This window comes from Canis aureus, chromosome 7 (assembly GCF_053574225.1).
Source record: "Canis aureus isolate CA01 chromosome 7, VMU_Caureus_v.1.0, whole genome shotgun sequence".
Classification (NCBI taxonomy): Eukaryota; Metazoa; Chordata; class Mammalia; order Carnivora; family Canidae; genus Canis; species Canis aureus.
This window is the reverse complement of record NC_135617.1, coordinates 23,407,748-23,421,505: the sequence shown is the minus strand read 5'-3', so window position 1 is coordinate 23,421,505 and position 13,758 is coordinate 23,407,748. Positions and strand designations below refer to the sequence as shown.

At 36.5% G+C, this 13,758-nt stretch overlaps 1 protein-coding gene across 5 annotated transcripts in view; it reads right to left on the bottom strand.

The window, feature by feature from the left end:
* Positions 1–13,758, bottom strand: part of BACH2 (BACH transcriptional regulator 2) — a 359,196-nt gene that overhangs the window by 76,533 nt on the left and 268,905 nt on the right. For all 5 annotated transcript variants that reach the window (XM_077903063.1, XM_077903060.1, XM_077903064.1 and 2 more), the window contains one exon: positions 2,198–2,452. In XM_077903063.1, coding sequence (XP_077759189.1) covers positions 2,198–2,440 — 243 coding nt within the window. In that variant the 5' untranslated portion in view covers positions 2,441–2,452. The remainder of the gene's footprint in view (positions 1–2,197; positions 2,453–13,758) is intronic.

Sequence of the window (13,758 nt, the reverse complement as noted above, 5' to 3'; positions counted from 1 at the left end):
AACTGGGGCTTAGATTGGGGGTGGGTAAAATGACTAAATCAGGATCCCAAAGCTAACTAGGGGCAGGCCAGGGCACATAGTCCACAAAGTTTTGAGATGGGGCCAGAAGTCACTGAAGAGAGACTAAATTACATAACATATGATTTTCACTTGTAAATACATTTTAATATAACCTTTTCTTTTGAAAATTGGTAAAAAACTTATAAATGAAATAGCTCTCAAACAGATATAGATAATAAATAAACTATAAAATCCAGCCTCTCCCCAAGACCATTCTGGATAATTGGAAGTTTTCCAAATATTTCTAGGGAATTCCAGAGTTGGAGTAAATTACAAAGTTATTCTTGCTGCCCATCCAGAGAAGAAAGGGTCTTATCTTTGATGAATGCCTACTATGGGATAGAGATCATGCTGAGAATTTCTATGTTTATCATCTCATCTAACGATGGGTTAAATATTCACCCACTGATGTAGATGAGGAAAATCCAGCTCAGAATCACATCATAGCTGCCATTCCTTGGCCCTTTTTTTTTTTTTTTTTTTAATGATAGTCATAGAGAGAGAGAGAGAGAGAGGCAGAGACACAGGCAGAGGGAGAAGCAGGCTCCATGCACTGGGAGCCTGACGTGGGATTCGATCCCGGGTCTCCAGGATCGTGCCCTGGGCCAAAGGCAGGCGCCAAACCGCTGCGCCACCCAGGGATCCTCCTTGGCCTTTCGATAGTACTTGTTACGTAAGTTTCCCTCCCTACACCAGCCCCAATTACATTATCTACAACCAATTTGTCCTTTTGCCTCTGGTATTGTGATCTTTCTAGTAATCTAATTCCTAGAGATGTGAGGAGTGGTACTGGAGCCCTTTATGTGGGTACATAAAAGAGAATATTAATGAGAAAACATTGATTGCTTATGCAGTCTTCACTAAGCTGGCCACTCTCTTGCTCTGCAGGGTTAACAGCAGATGTCGTTTAATAAGGGACTGGATCTGGTGAACCTTTCTGACCCCTGTGACTTGTTTGCATATTTGTTTTTTATGTTGGATTTGGATGCCTTTCCGTGCAGCAGGTGCTTACCCCACCACTTCCTAGTATCTTATACACAGGCTGCTGTATTTATTTATATTATTTGCCAGGCCTCTGGAGGCATTTGGGTTTGTGACCCCTGGGATTTAATGCTACTTGTACTCATTAGCACCTTACATCAGGGTCATGGGGTCTTTGGTTTCTTTCAGAGTTGCTATGAAAAGTTGTGCAGTTGCTCTGGGTCACTGCACAACTCTAGGGCTCCATCCGCATAGACTATGGATTTGAGTTGTCCCTCTGGGAACTGTGCAGTGCACAGCCTGGACATCCTAGTATCTATACACTGTATAGATGCACAGTGAAAGATTCTGGACCTGAACACAAAGTGTAAGGCTGCTCAGTGTTACCCTTGGTCCCATGTATATGAAAGGGAGCTAAGATGATGGAAATAGAAGAACTGTATACATAGTTCAAAGGGTGACCATTTTAATGTTTTGTCATTTAAAGCTCATCTTTTAAGTTCTTGCAGCTTAGGCCATCCAACTGAATGAATACTGACTCTCAAGAGAACAGGTCCAGCTACCAGTGTCCCTAACGTACAGATATAACTGTACTCACTGAAGTAATTAAGAAACATGAGCAGGGTATTTTCAACAATGGTGAGAAAAACAAGTTTGCACTTCTTAGAATCCTACTATATTAACTGTGAAAATTACTGATTGCTTTTACTTTTCCCCCAGGCAAGGAAGGTGCTGTGAATACTCTCATTCTTTTACTCTCAAGGGAAATCAAGTGTTCTTTCAACCATTTGAAAGAGAAAAATCATAGCCACGGTCTCAGTGACTCAGATCCCACATCTAGGACTATAACAAACTTTGGCTGTACTACTCAAAACCTGAAGAGTAAGTGAACTAGAAACTACAAGTGGCCGTGAGCCACAGGTGAGGTTCAGTTCCCTTACAGAAAGATGTTCTGCTCAAGATTCATGCCTCCGAGACTTAAAGTGAATCAAAAAGAAACTGGCTATGCCATGAACCTAACAGTGTTGGTGATATGGACATCAGCCCCTGGGCAGGAACGTGGCCCAGGATCCACCTTTTAGCTCCTATTTAGCCGACTGTCTACAAGTTAATAAACCTCCATGAGCAACCACACAAACAAACCAAAGTACTGTACCTCCTCAGGCAAGCTGACCACCAAGTCATTTTTCGTCTGTCCAACCAGCGCCTGCCAGAAATATTCACTGCATGCGGCCAGCACAGCCCGGTGGGCCCGGAACTCCTTCCTTTCCACGATCAGAGTCACGTCACAGAGAATATCCTTTTTCCGCTGGTCATTGAGGCCCAGGAGGATGTTGGTGCAGTGGACTGTGGACTCATACACATACATGGGGGAGTCAGGCTTCTCATCCACAGACATGCCGTTCACACCCTGAAACAAAGAAAGGCTGGGTCAGATGCAGAAAGTGAGAAGAATGTCACAGTTTCTGTGTCCTATTGCCATGAGCCAGGCGAAAAGGAGAATTGTCCATTAGCATATTCAGGCTCAGCACAATGAGCTCAGAAAACGCATCTGGGAAGTCATGTTCAATGGCTAGCTTTCAATTCTTTCCACTTACTATGTCCTTTTACCCCATGGAAACAACCTGGGTCTCTTCTTAAAACCCCCAAAACATTTAAAACACATACATACTCTAAAACTTGGTAGTTTTGATTTTGTTAGCTGACTGAAAAGGAACTTCCACATATATACGGTCCCAATTCAAGTACTGTTTGAGCTTTGTGTTAAGGGGAAATGAATAATTTTGAAGTATTTGTAATGCTCTCTTGATGAAGTACACATAAGCTCCTAGGTTGACATATGGCTAAGATGCCAAACAGAATAAATATCTAATCACAATACATAACTGAACACGTGAAATAAACTGTATGTGTACTAAAGTGTAGATATAGAGAGCTATGGCAATTGCCCTCCACCACTTAAAGACAAAGCACAACCAACATAATGCTATTGTTGCTCACAAAAAGCTCTTGAAAAGAAGTGGACTTGTGCTGTCATTATCCCAGCAGACTTGATATATATCCTCTTTAAGGAAACAAAACATATCACATGAAGAGTCATAAAAAAAATATATAGCCACAGTGAAGATTACTTTTACAAAAGAGTTCTTATAATATAAGTAGATACTTCAAAAGTAGTATCTGTAATTAATTTACATAACAGTTTTTCAGTAATGTCTACTACTAGTATGAATTCCAATAAAGTTTTACTTTTCTTTTGCTTCATTCTTATTTAACACACAATAAATTGTATGTATTTACAGTGGGTGGTCTGATATGTTTTGGCGTATGTATGCAACGGTGAAACCATCATCACAATCAAGACAGGGAACATATCCTTCACCATCAAAATATCTATGTCCCTTAGTAGTCTTTCCCTTGCACCTCTGAGCCCCACCCCCTGAAACCACACGTCTGCTTCTTAACAGTATAAATTAGTTTGCAGTTTTTATATTTTATGTAAATGGAATCATACAGATTGTATTCTTTTATGTCTGGCTTCTTTTACTCAGGATAGTTATTTTGCAATTCATGCATGTTTTTGTGTGCATCAAACAGTTGTTCCTTTATTGCTGAGTACTGTTCCATTGTATGGATACAGCACAATTTTTTATCCATTCATCTACTGGCAGATATTTGGGTGTTTCCAGTTTTGGGCTATTACAAATAAAGCTATCAATTAGTGTATAAATATCTGTATGAACAAACGCTTTCATTTCTCTTGTGTAAATTCCTAGAGGTAGAATGGATGGATCATTTGGCATGTGTAAGTCTAACTTTTTGAGAGACTATCCCTGTTTTCTACAGCGGTTGTAGCATTTCACATTTCAAAAGCAGTGTATGAAAGTTCCAGTTCTTTCACATTCTTGCCACCACTTGTTATACTCAGTCTTTCTACTTTTGGCCATTCTAATAAATATACCGCGTTATCTCTTTGTGGTTTTAATATGCTTTTCTCTAATGATTGCAGAAGCTGAGCATCTTTCGTGTACTTATTTGCCATCTATTTACGTTCTCTGTTCTTTCCTTATTATTGAGTTTTGAGCATTCTTTATATACTCTAAATAAAAGTCCTTTCTCAATATGTGATTTGCAAGTATTTTCTCCAAGTCTGTAGCTTGTCTTTTCATTCTCTTAACAGTGTTTTTCAAGGAGCGGAAAGTCTTCTTCTGAAGACCAGTTGAGAATTTTTTTCTTTTATGGATCATGCTTTTGGTAGTATATCTAAAAAATCTTTGCCTAAACCAAAGTCACATCTCGTCTTCAGATTTATACCTAGATATAAATATTCTTAATGATTTTTTAAAGATTTTTTTAATTTATCTGTGTATGAGAGAGAGAGAGAGAGAGAGAGAGAGAGAGGCAGAGACACAGGCAGAGGGAGAAGCAGGCTCCATGCAGGGAACCTGATGTGGGATTTGATCCCAGGACTCCAGGATCACGCCCTGAGCTGAAGGCAGATGTTTTAACTGCCGAGCCACCCAGGCATCCTGGTTTTGATTTTCAATTTAAATTCTTGTTTTTCACCACTACTAGTATACAGTTATATAAATTATTTTTGTTTATTGATCTTGTATCCTGCAATTTTGCCTAACTTGCTTATTAGTTCTCACAGCCTTTTCTTTTCTTTTTTGGTACGTAACATAGATTTTCTACAAAGAATAAAACATATATGTTGTCTGTGAATGAAAACATTTTACTTTCTTTCCAATCTGAATGATTTCAATGTTTTTTTTCCTTGCCTTAACTACATTGGCTAGAACCTCTAGTGCAATGTTGAATGTAAGTGGTAAGAGTAAACATCCTTACCTTGTTTCTGATTTTAGAGGAACACTTTATCCTTTCACTACTATTTATGATGGTGGGTCTATGTGCTTCATAGAAGCCCCTATTGAGTTGAGGAAATTTTTTTCTATTCCTATTTGCTAGGAATTTAAAAAAAAATCAGGAATGGATGCTGGAGTTTTTGTTAAGTGTGTTTTCTGCATGTATTGATAATCACATAGTTTTCCTTTTTAAATATGTTAATATGAATAGTGATTGATTTTTGAATGTTAAATCAATCATGCATCTCTAAAATAAGCTCCATTTGACCATAATGTATTTGTCTTGTTACACAATGTTGGATTCAATTTTTTACCATTTTGCTAAGAATTTTTACATCTATGCCCATGTGGGATATCAGTCTGTAGTTTTCTTTTCGTATATATATTTTTAATCAGGGTAATGCTGGTCTCACAAAATAAGTTGGAAAATAGTTCTTCCTCTTCAGTTTTCTAGAAGAAATTTTGTAGAATTGGTATAATTTCTTCCTTAAATATTTGGTAGAATTTATCTGTGAAGTCTCCTTGGCCTGGAGTTTTAACTACAAATTCAATTCTTTAAAAAAATTCTCAAATTTATTGGCACCAAGTTGTACATAATATTTCCTTAATTTTCTTTTAATATCAGTAGAATCTGTATTGAAGCTCACTTTCCTGATATGGGGAATTTGTGTCATCTTTTTTTTTTTTCTGATCAGTTTGGCTAGGGGTTTATTAATTTTATCACCATTCCCAAGGACTAGCTTTTTGTTAAATTGATTTTTCTTAATGTTCTCTTTTTTATTACATTGATTTCTGCTCTTGTATCCTTTCTTCTGCTTACTTTAGGTTTTAATTTGTTCTTCTTTTAATTTTCTTGCCTTTTATTATTTTTTAAATTTTAACTCCAGTATAGTTAACATGCAGTATTTTATTAGTTTCAAGTGTAAAATATAATTATTCAACAATTCTATATAATGTATACTCAGTGCTCATTATGATGTGTACTCTTAATCTCCCTCACCTATTTCATCCATTATCCCCAACCCCACCCCCTACCTTCTCTTTGGTAACCATCAGCTTGTTCTCTATAGTTAGGCATCTTTTTTTGGTTTATCTCTTTTTTTTTATTTGTTCTTTTGTTTTGTTTCTTAAATTACACATATAAGTGAAATCATATGGCATTTCTTTCTCTGACTTATGTCACTTAGCATTAAACTCTCAGATTCCACCCATGTTATTGCAGATAGCAAGATTTCATTCTTTTTTATGGCAGAGTAATATTTCATTCCCACCCCCCCACCCCACATCTTTATCCATTCATCTCTTGACAGACATTTGGGTGCTTCCATAATTTGGCTACTGTAAATAGTGCTGCAATAAACACAGGGGTACATATATCCTTTTGAATTAGTGTTTTCGTATTCTTTGGGTAAATATCCAGTAGTGGGATTATTGGATTATATGATAGTTCTATTTTTAAATTTTTGAGGAACCTCCATAATGTTTTCCACAGTGGCTGCACCCAGTTTACCTTTCCACCAGCAGTGCAAGAGGAGTCCTTTTTCTCCACATCCTTGCCAACATTTGCTGTTTCTTGTGGTTTTGATTTTAGCTGTTCTGACAGGTGTGATGTGACATCATATTGTAGTTTTAATTTGCATTTCCCTGATGATTGGTGATATTGAGCATCTATTCATGTCTATTGGCCATTTGGATGTCTTTGGAAAAATGTCTGTTCATGTCTTTGGCCCATTTTTAAATCAGATTGGTTTTTGGGTTGAACTTTATAAGTTCTTTATATATTTTGGATACTAAACCTTTACCAGATATGTCATTTGGAAATATCTTCTCCCATTCAGTAGGTTGTCTTTTAGCTTTGTTGACTGTTTCCTTTGCTGTGCAGAAGGTTTTTATTTTTATGTAATCTCAATAGTTTATTTTTGCTTTTGTTTCCCTTGCCTCAGGACACATATCTAGAAAAATGTTGCTAAGGCGGATGTCAGAGAAACTACTGCCTGTGCTCTCTTCTAGGATTTTTAACAGTTTTGGGTCTCACATTTAGGTCCTTAATCCATTTTGAGTTTATTTTTGTGTGTTGTGTAAGAAAGTGGTCCAGTTTTATTCTTTTGCATGTAGCCTTTCAGTTTTCCCAACACCATTTGAATGAGATTGTTTTTTCCCATTGCATATTTTTGCCTCCTTTGTCAAAGATTAATTGACCATTAATTTGCTCTTCTTTTCCCAGTTTCCAAAGGTGAAAGTTGAGTTCATTGATCTGAGATCTTTCATCCTTTCTAAGAAAAGCTTTAATGCTCTACATTTCACTCTAAGTACTGCTTTATCAGCATCTCACAAATTTTGAAATGAACTTTTATTTTCATTAATTTTAAAATGCTTTCTAATTTCCCTTTTGCTTTCTTCCTTAAAGTATAAATCATTTGGAAATGTTAGTTTCCAAACATTTGAAGGAGTTTCCAGATATCTTTCAGTTATTGTTTTCTGATTTAATTCCATTGTGGTCAGAGAACAAATTTTGAATGACTTTAATCCTTTTAGTTTTTGGAGACTTGTCTTATATCCCAGAATATGGTCTATCTTGGTAAATATTCCAAGATACTTGAAAGGAATGTGTGTTCTGTTGTTGGCTGGAGTGTTCTGTAAATGTCAATTAAGTCAAATTGTATAATAAATGTTGTTCAAATCTTCTATTTCTTTACTAATTTTCTGTTCATGGGTTCTATTAAGGTATTGAGAAGAGTCGCTGAAATTTCTAATTATAAGTGTACATTTATCTACCAGTTTTTGCTCCATGCAGTTTGAAATTCTGTTATTAGATACATACATGTTAGAATTTTTATTTTCTCTTGCTATATTTGTTCTATCACAACATGACTTTTTAATTCCTGGAAATGTTATTTGCTTCAAAATCTAATTTGTCTGATATTAATACAGTCACTTCAGCTTTTTTTTGATCAGTGTTAGCATAGTATATCTTTTCCCCTACTTATCCTTTTAACCTATCTGTGTCTTTATATTTAAAGTGTATTTCTTGTAGGCAGCATATAGTTGAGTCTTGGTTTTAAAAAAAAAATCCAAGGGATGCCTCAGTGGCACAGTCAATTAAGCATCAGACTCTTGTTTTTGGCTCAGATCATGAGACTGAGCCCTGCATTGGGCTCTGCTGTTTAAGACTCTCTCCCCCTCTCCTCCTCCTCACCACACCTACTTTCTCTCTGTAAAATAAATACGCAAATCTTTAAAAAAACCCAATCTGAAAAAAAATCCAATCTGATCATCTCTGACTTTTAATTCTGGTACTTACATCAGTTGCATTTAATGTTGTTATGGATTTGGCAGGGTTCAGATACACAATTTTGCAACTTGTTCTCTTTGTCCTTTGTTCCCTTTCCCCTCACTCTCTGTTTTTGTATTAACAGTATTTTTTATAATTCAAGCTTATCCCCTTTATTGGCATGTTGTTTTGTTATTTTATTGGTCACCTAGGGTTTATAATATGCTTCTTTAAATTATCACAATATATCTTCAAGTAATATTATACCACTTCAGATAGAGTAAGAACCTTACAATAGTATGCTTCCATTTCTCCCTTCTTGGTGATGCATTTTACTTCCGCAAATGTTATAAACCCCACACTACACTGTTATTATTTTTGTTTAAACAATTATCTTTTACAGAGATTTAAATAGCAAGAGAATAAGGTGTGTACACACACACACACACACACACACACACACACACACTTTTCTTTAGCCTGAAGTACTTCCTTTAATATGACTGGTAGTGTGGATATGTTGGTGTCTTAGTCAGCCTGGGCTGTCATAGCAAAATAGTAGAAACTGGGTAACTTAAACAACTGTATTTCTTTCTCATAGTTCTTCAGGTTGGGAATTCCAAGATAAAGGTGCCAGCTGATTTGATTCTTTGGTGAGGGCTCTCTTCTTGACTTGTGGATAGCTACCTTCTTACTATGTCTTTGCATAGGGAAGAGGCAGAGCTTTAATCTTTGTCTTCTTATCCTAGGGGCTCCATCCTCATGACTTCCTCTAAACCTAATTGCTTTCCAAAGGCCCCATCTCCAAATACTACTGCAGTGGGGTTAGGGCTTTTGGGGGTGGACATAAGCATTCAGTCCATCATAGTTGGTGATGAATTCTTTCAGTGTTTATTTATCTTAAAAAGTGTGTTGCCTTCCTTTTTGAAGGCAGATACAGAGGTGAGGTACAGATTCTAGGTAGGCATTTTTTTTTTCTGTTCAGTACTTTGAAAAATGTCATTGCACTATCTTTTCATTTGCATGGTTTCCAATGAAAAATCCGCCTTTATCCTTATCTCTGTTCCTCTATATGTAATGTCCTTTTTCCTTCCAGCTACTTTTAAGATTCTTTATCACTTGTTTTGAGCAATTGGATTATGATGTACTTTGGTGTAGTTTTTTTCAAGGTTTTTGAACTTTTTGAATGGGTGGTTAGAGTTTTCACCAAATTTGGATGCAAGTCAGACATTATTATCTCAACTACCTGAATGTAGACTATCTGAAATTGTCCTGTAGCTTGTTAATGCTCTGTACATTTCTCTTTCTGGTAGTCTCTTTTCTCTGTGTGTTTCATTTGGGACAGTTTCTATTGATAGGCCTTCAAGTTCACTAATCCTTTCTTCTGCAATATCTAATCTGCCATTAATGCCTTTTACAGTAATTTTCATCTCAGAAATTGGGGCTGTCATCTCTAAAAGTTTAATTTGGGTCCTTTTTACATCTCCCATGACTCTACTTAGTCAATCACTGCTCCAACTTCTTGAACACTTGGAATATAGTTATAATGACTATCTCTCTCTGTTAATTCTAACATCTGTGTCAATTCTGGTTTAGTTTTGATTGCTAGTTCTCTTCATTATGAGTCATATATCTCTGCTTCTGTGTATGCCTGGAAATTTTTTATTGGAGCCAGACATTTCGAATTTTACCTTGTTGGATGCTTGATATTTGTGTGTTCTTATTAATATTCTTAAGCTTTGTCTTAGAACTCTGCTGAGTTATATGGAGACAGTTCAGTCCTCCAGGTTTAGCTTTTGAGATGTTAGGTGGGAACAGCAGCATTTAATCTAGAACTCCTTATTCTCCACTACTAATTCAAGACTCTTCTGAGTATTTTACTCAATGCCCCTTGAATTATGGGTTTTCTAGTCTGGCTGATAGGGATGAGTATTATTCCTGAACCTCTGTGAGCTCCAAGTACTGTTTCTTCTAATTGTTTCAGGTGGTTCTTTCCCCATTTTTGGTATTTTTCTCATACACATGTGCTATTAAGTACTTTGCAGAATAATTAAGGAAAACCCTCTGCAGATCTCTGGAGTTTTCTCTCTATGAAGCTCTCTCTTCTTTGCTACCCTACTTTGTGAAGGCCACCACAGTCCCTTTTGATTGTTAGCTCTGTCTCCTCCACTCAGGAGTCAGCCATGATCTTCTTTGGTTTCTCTTTCCCCTGCCATTGTCTGGAAACATTCTCAAAACAGTAAGCTAGGCTCAGATTGTTTTCCTTCTTTTAGGGATCAGTGTCCTTTGTTGCCTCATGTCCAATATCTTGAAAAGCTTTTAGATATATTTTATTTGTTTTTATAGTTGCTTCAGGTGGAAGTAAATTTAGTAAACCTAGTCCCTGTCCCTCCATCTTGGCTGGAAGTAAAAATCCTGGATTTAGTCTTTATGTTATAGTTACACCAAGCACGTTACAAACAATAATTTATCACTTTGCTAACCATACAGTATAAAGTTTGCTCTACTATAAATGATGATTTGTAAGATGTAATTTACAAAATATTTCTGCAAAAAATAACTTTTAGTCCTTTGTATTCCAATGAAATAAAGTATCTGAAAGCTTTATGATCTAGAATCATCTTTTATGCAATAAGAATAGCATTTTAAATGTCACAATTCAGTTACAATGACCATAAGCCATGGAGTAAGACTGAGTTTGCATGGCTTCTGTTTTTATGACTAGTTAATTACTACTGAATTCTTTTTTTACCTAGTAAGAAGACAAATATTTTTTCTTTTTTCCCCATTTTCCCAAGATTAAATGATTATTTAAAAAGTACGTTACATTGCATAGAAGTCAACATTCTTTCCCATAATTCTGTGCATCTGGGGCTATAATAATGTTACTGTCCCTCCCCCATATCTTCAAATTAACATTCTCAGGTCACAACAGTAAGTCTTCCCAAAGGGGACCTTCTAGAAAAACAAGGTATTTTTTTGGCTTATATTTCCCTCTTTTTTTTTAATTTATTTTTTATTTGTGTTCAATTTACTAACATACAGAATAACCCCCAGTGCCCGTCACCCATTCACTCCCACCCCCCGTATTTCCCTCTTTTTGTAGCATGAGCCAGAACTCTATTCAAAAGTATATATATTGGGGAGTAATGAGGGAATTCACCAGCAAGCCCACAGTTGTTGACATTCATAAAATTAGAGACAAGCACAACATACTGGAAAAAATCCTGTCAACATACTGGCAAAAAAATCCTGTCAAAGCCTTAATTAAGTCTTTAATGAAACAAGAAATGAAAGAAAGTCAAAAGAGAAACGAAAGTGAGGTGCAGTTGAAGAAGGAGTATACCTGGAATCTAAGTCTTTTGATCCAGCTCTAGCACTGACCAGTTTTGTGGATTTTGGATAAACTGCCTAACTTTCTCTGGACCTGCTTCCATATTTGTAAAATGAAAAGCCTAAACTAGAAGATCAGCAAAGTTGTTATATATGTACAATTCTCTGAGTCTTAGAGTCTATAAAAGAAATGTCTAATTGGTCACAGGGAGTGGGTCATTGTCACTTTAGTTGAGAGAAACTAGCTTTCTTTGGCTTTATTAAGACCATTTATATATCCTATTTTATTGTTGCTAATGTTGCATGACTTAAAAGAAACTGCCTCTGCAGAGGTGATTACAGGGAATGGGATGGACAGCATAAAGGAAAAAAACAAAATCTTCTGTGACAGAAGGAACTAGTACCCTAACCCATGCTCTCATAGGTTACAAATTAGAAAGATCTGTCTGGATAGAGCATGATATCTCTGAGTAAATGGAGAAGAACAGGTTAAGTCCCTTGAGCTGTAATTACCTTTCAGAAATGGAGAATCCAAATATAGGAAGACATTTTGGCACAACATGTGGTGCTAATGTTATTAGCTCTTTTAGTCCTAGACATTTTAGCCCATAGGTTTGTTCTGAGAACCATGGCTGGGTAAGGGAGTATAAACTAAAAGAATTATGTCACCTGGAAACCCAGTGTGGAGTTCCACTGAGGTCTGAGTGGGGGCCTGACTGCTATACAGCAGCATTGGATGAGTCTACCCCACCAGGGGGGAAAGAGTCATCAACAGTGGTAAAGCCAAGGCAGTGGGTGGGATCTCAGATTCCAGTTCACATGCTTGATGGTCTCTTTCTGGTCTAAGATATCTAGTGGGGGGGGGGCCTCAAGGAATGATTCAATATCCTACTATAGGGCAGGTTTGGGAAAATAAAGGGGTCATGGCAATATATGCTCCCCAAGTTAATGCAGAAGCTATGATAGTCACATGAACATGGATGTCTGCTTTTTGGGTTAAACCTTCTAGAGAGTTTTAGAAGACACTTAAAACAGATTAGATCTTTTTGTCAAATGGTATAATCTAAAATCTATCATTCTCATGAAGCTGTTGCTAGACTTTAACCTGTCTGAGGATTTTCTTGCTTTTATTACATTATTCCTGGATAATCCTTCCTTATGCCATGCCAGCACCACTCTCTTCCTCTTGGCCTTTACATTCCAATTGGATCTTATCACACCCCTCACTGTTGGCCCCTCTTCAAGCATAATGGAACATACTGTTTCTTCTTCTTTTAGAAATCAGTCAGCCCTTCTCATCCTCCAGTTATCATGGGTGCTCTTCTAGGAACTCCCTCCAATTTGTCTGTTTTTGACTCACCAATACCAACGTGAATTCTGTTTCTCCTATCACTGCATTATGTCCCATTAATTTTTTTCCACTTGCCTTGCTAATATTAATTTAAAAAAACATTTTCCCTCCTAATGCCGCAAATCCTGAAATCTGCAGCAGGACCCATGGGATCTAAGAATGAAATACTTTGTAGTGAGTAACAGAGCCCAGAATAGCATGTAGGAGTCTGACAGCCAGTCTTTACACTAAGCATTAGACAATGTGTTAAAGTGTGTAGACATTAGCTGAAATCAGATTGTAAGGAAGCTTTCCAAAGGTTCTGATTTGGGTTTTGGCTGGATCTCTTTCTTCTTTTTGTAGGCCAAAAAACCCAGCTGCACATGTACATACACATATACCCCAATCATCTTATCATATGGTTCAGCAATAAAAGTTAATTACTATTATTTTACCATAATATGCTCATTCCTTCAAAAAACCACACAGACCACAACTCTTATCAGTCAAAGATATAATATTAATGAGTAGAGACTCATGTATTCACTTACTCATTCAGTTTTCATTCATTATTGGTTCATATTCAGAACTTAAAACATCTAACACTTAGTTCTGAAGGTTAAAAGTATAAATCGAAAAACCAGAAAGAAAAAAAAATCTACAGTGGGAAATGTGAAAAGCTGAAATTCTCAAAAAAGTAGAATGTTAAGGTTTTTCAGACAACCTGTCATGTCTAGAATGGTTCACATGAAAAGAAATGAATACGCCTTGCAGGTAATGAAAAAGACCAAATTGTAAACCATTTCATTTGAAATTCCAACCACATTTCCCATAGAAACAGGGCATTAAGTAAATACTTCTGTGAATCACACACTAAATTATTTAGTAATTGCTGAGTAAATTCCTGCTCTTATCAA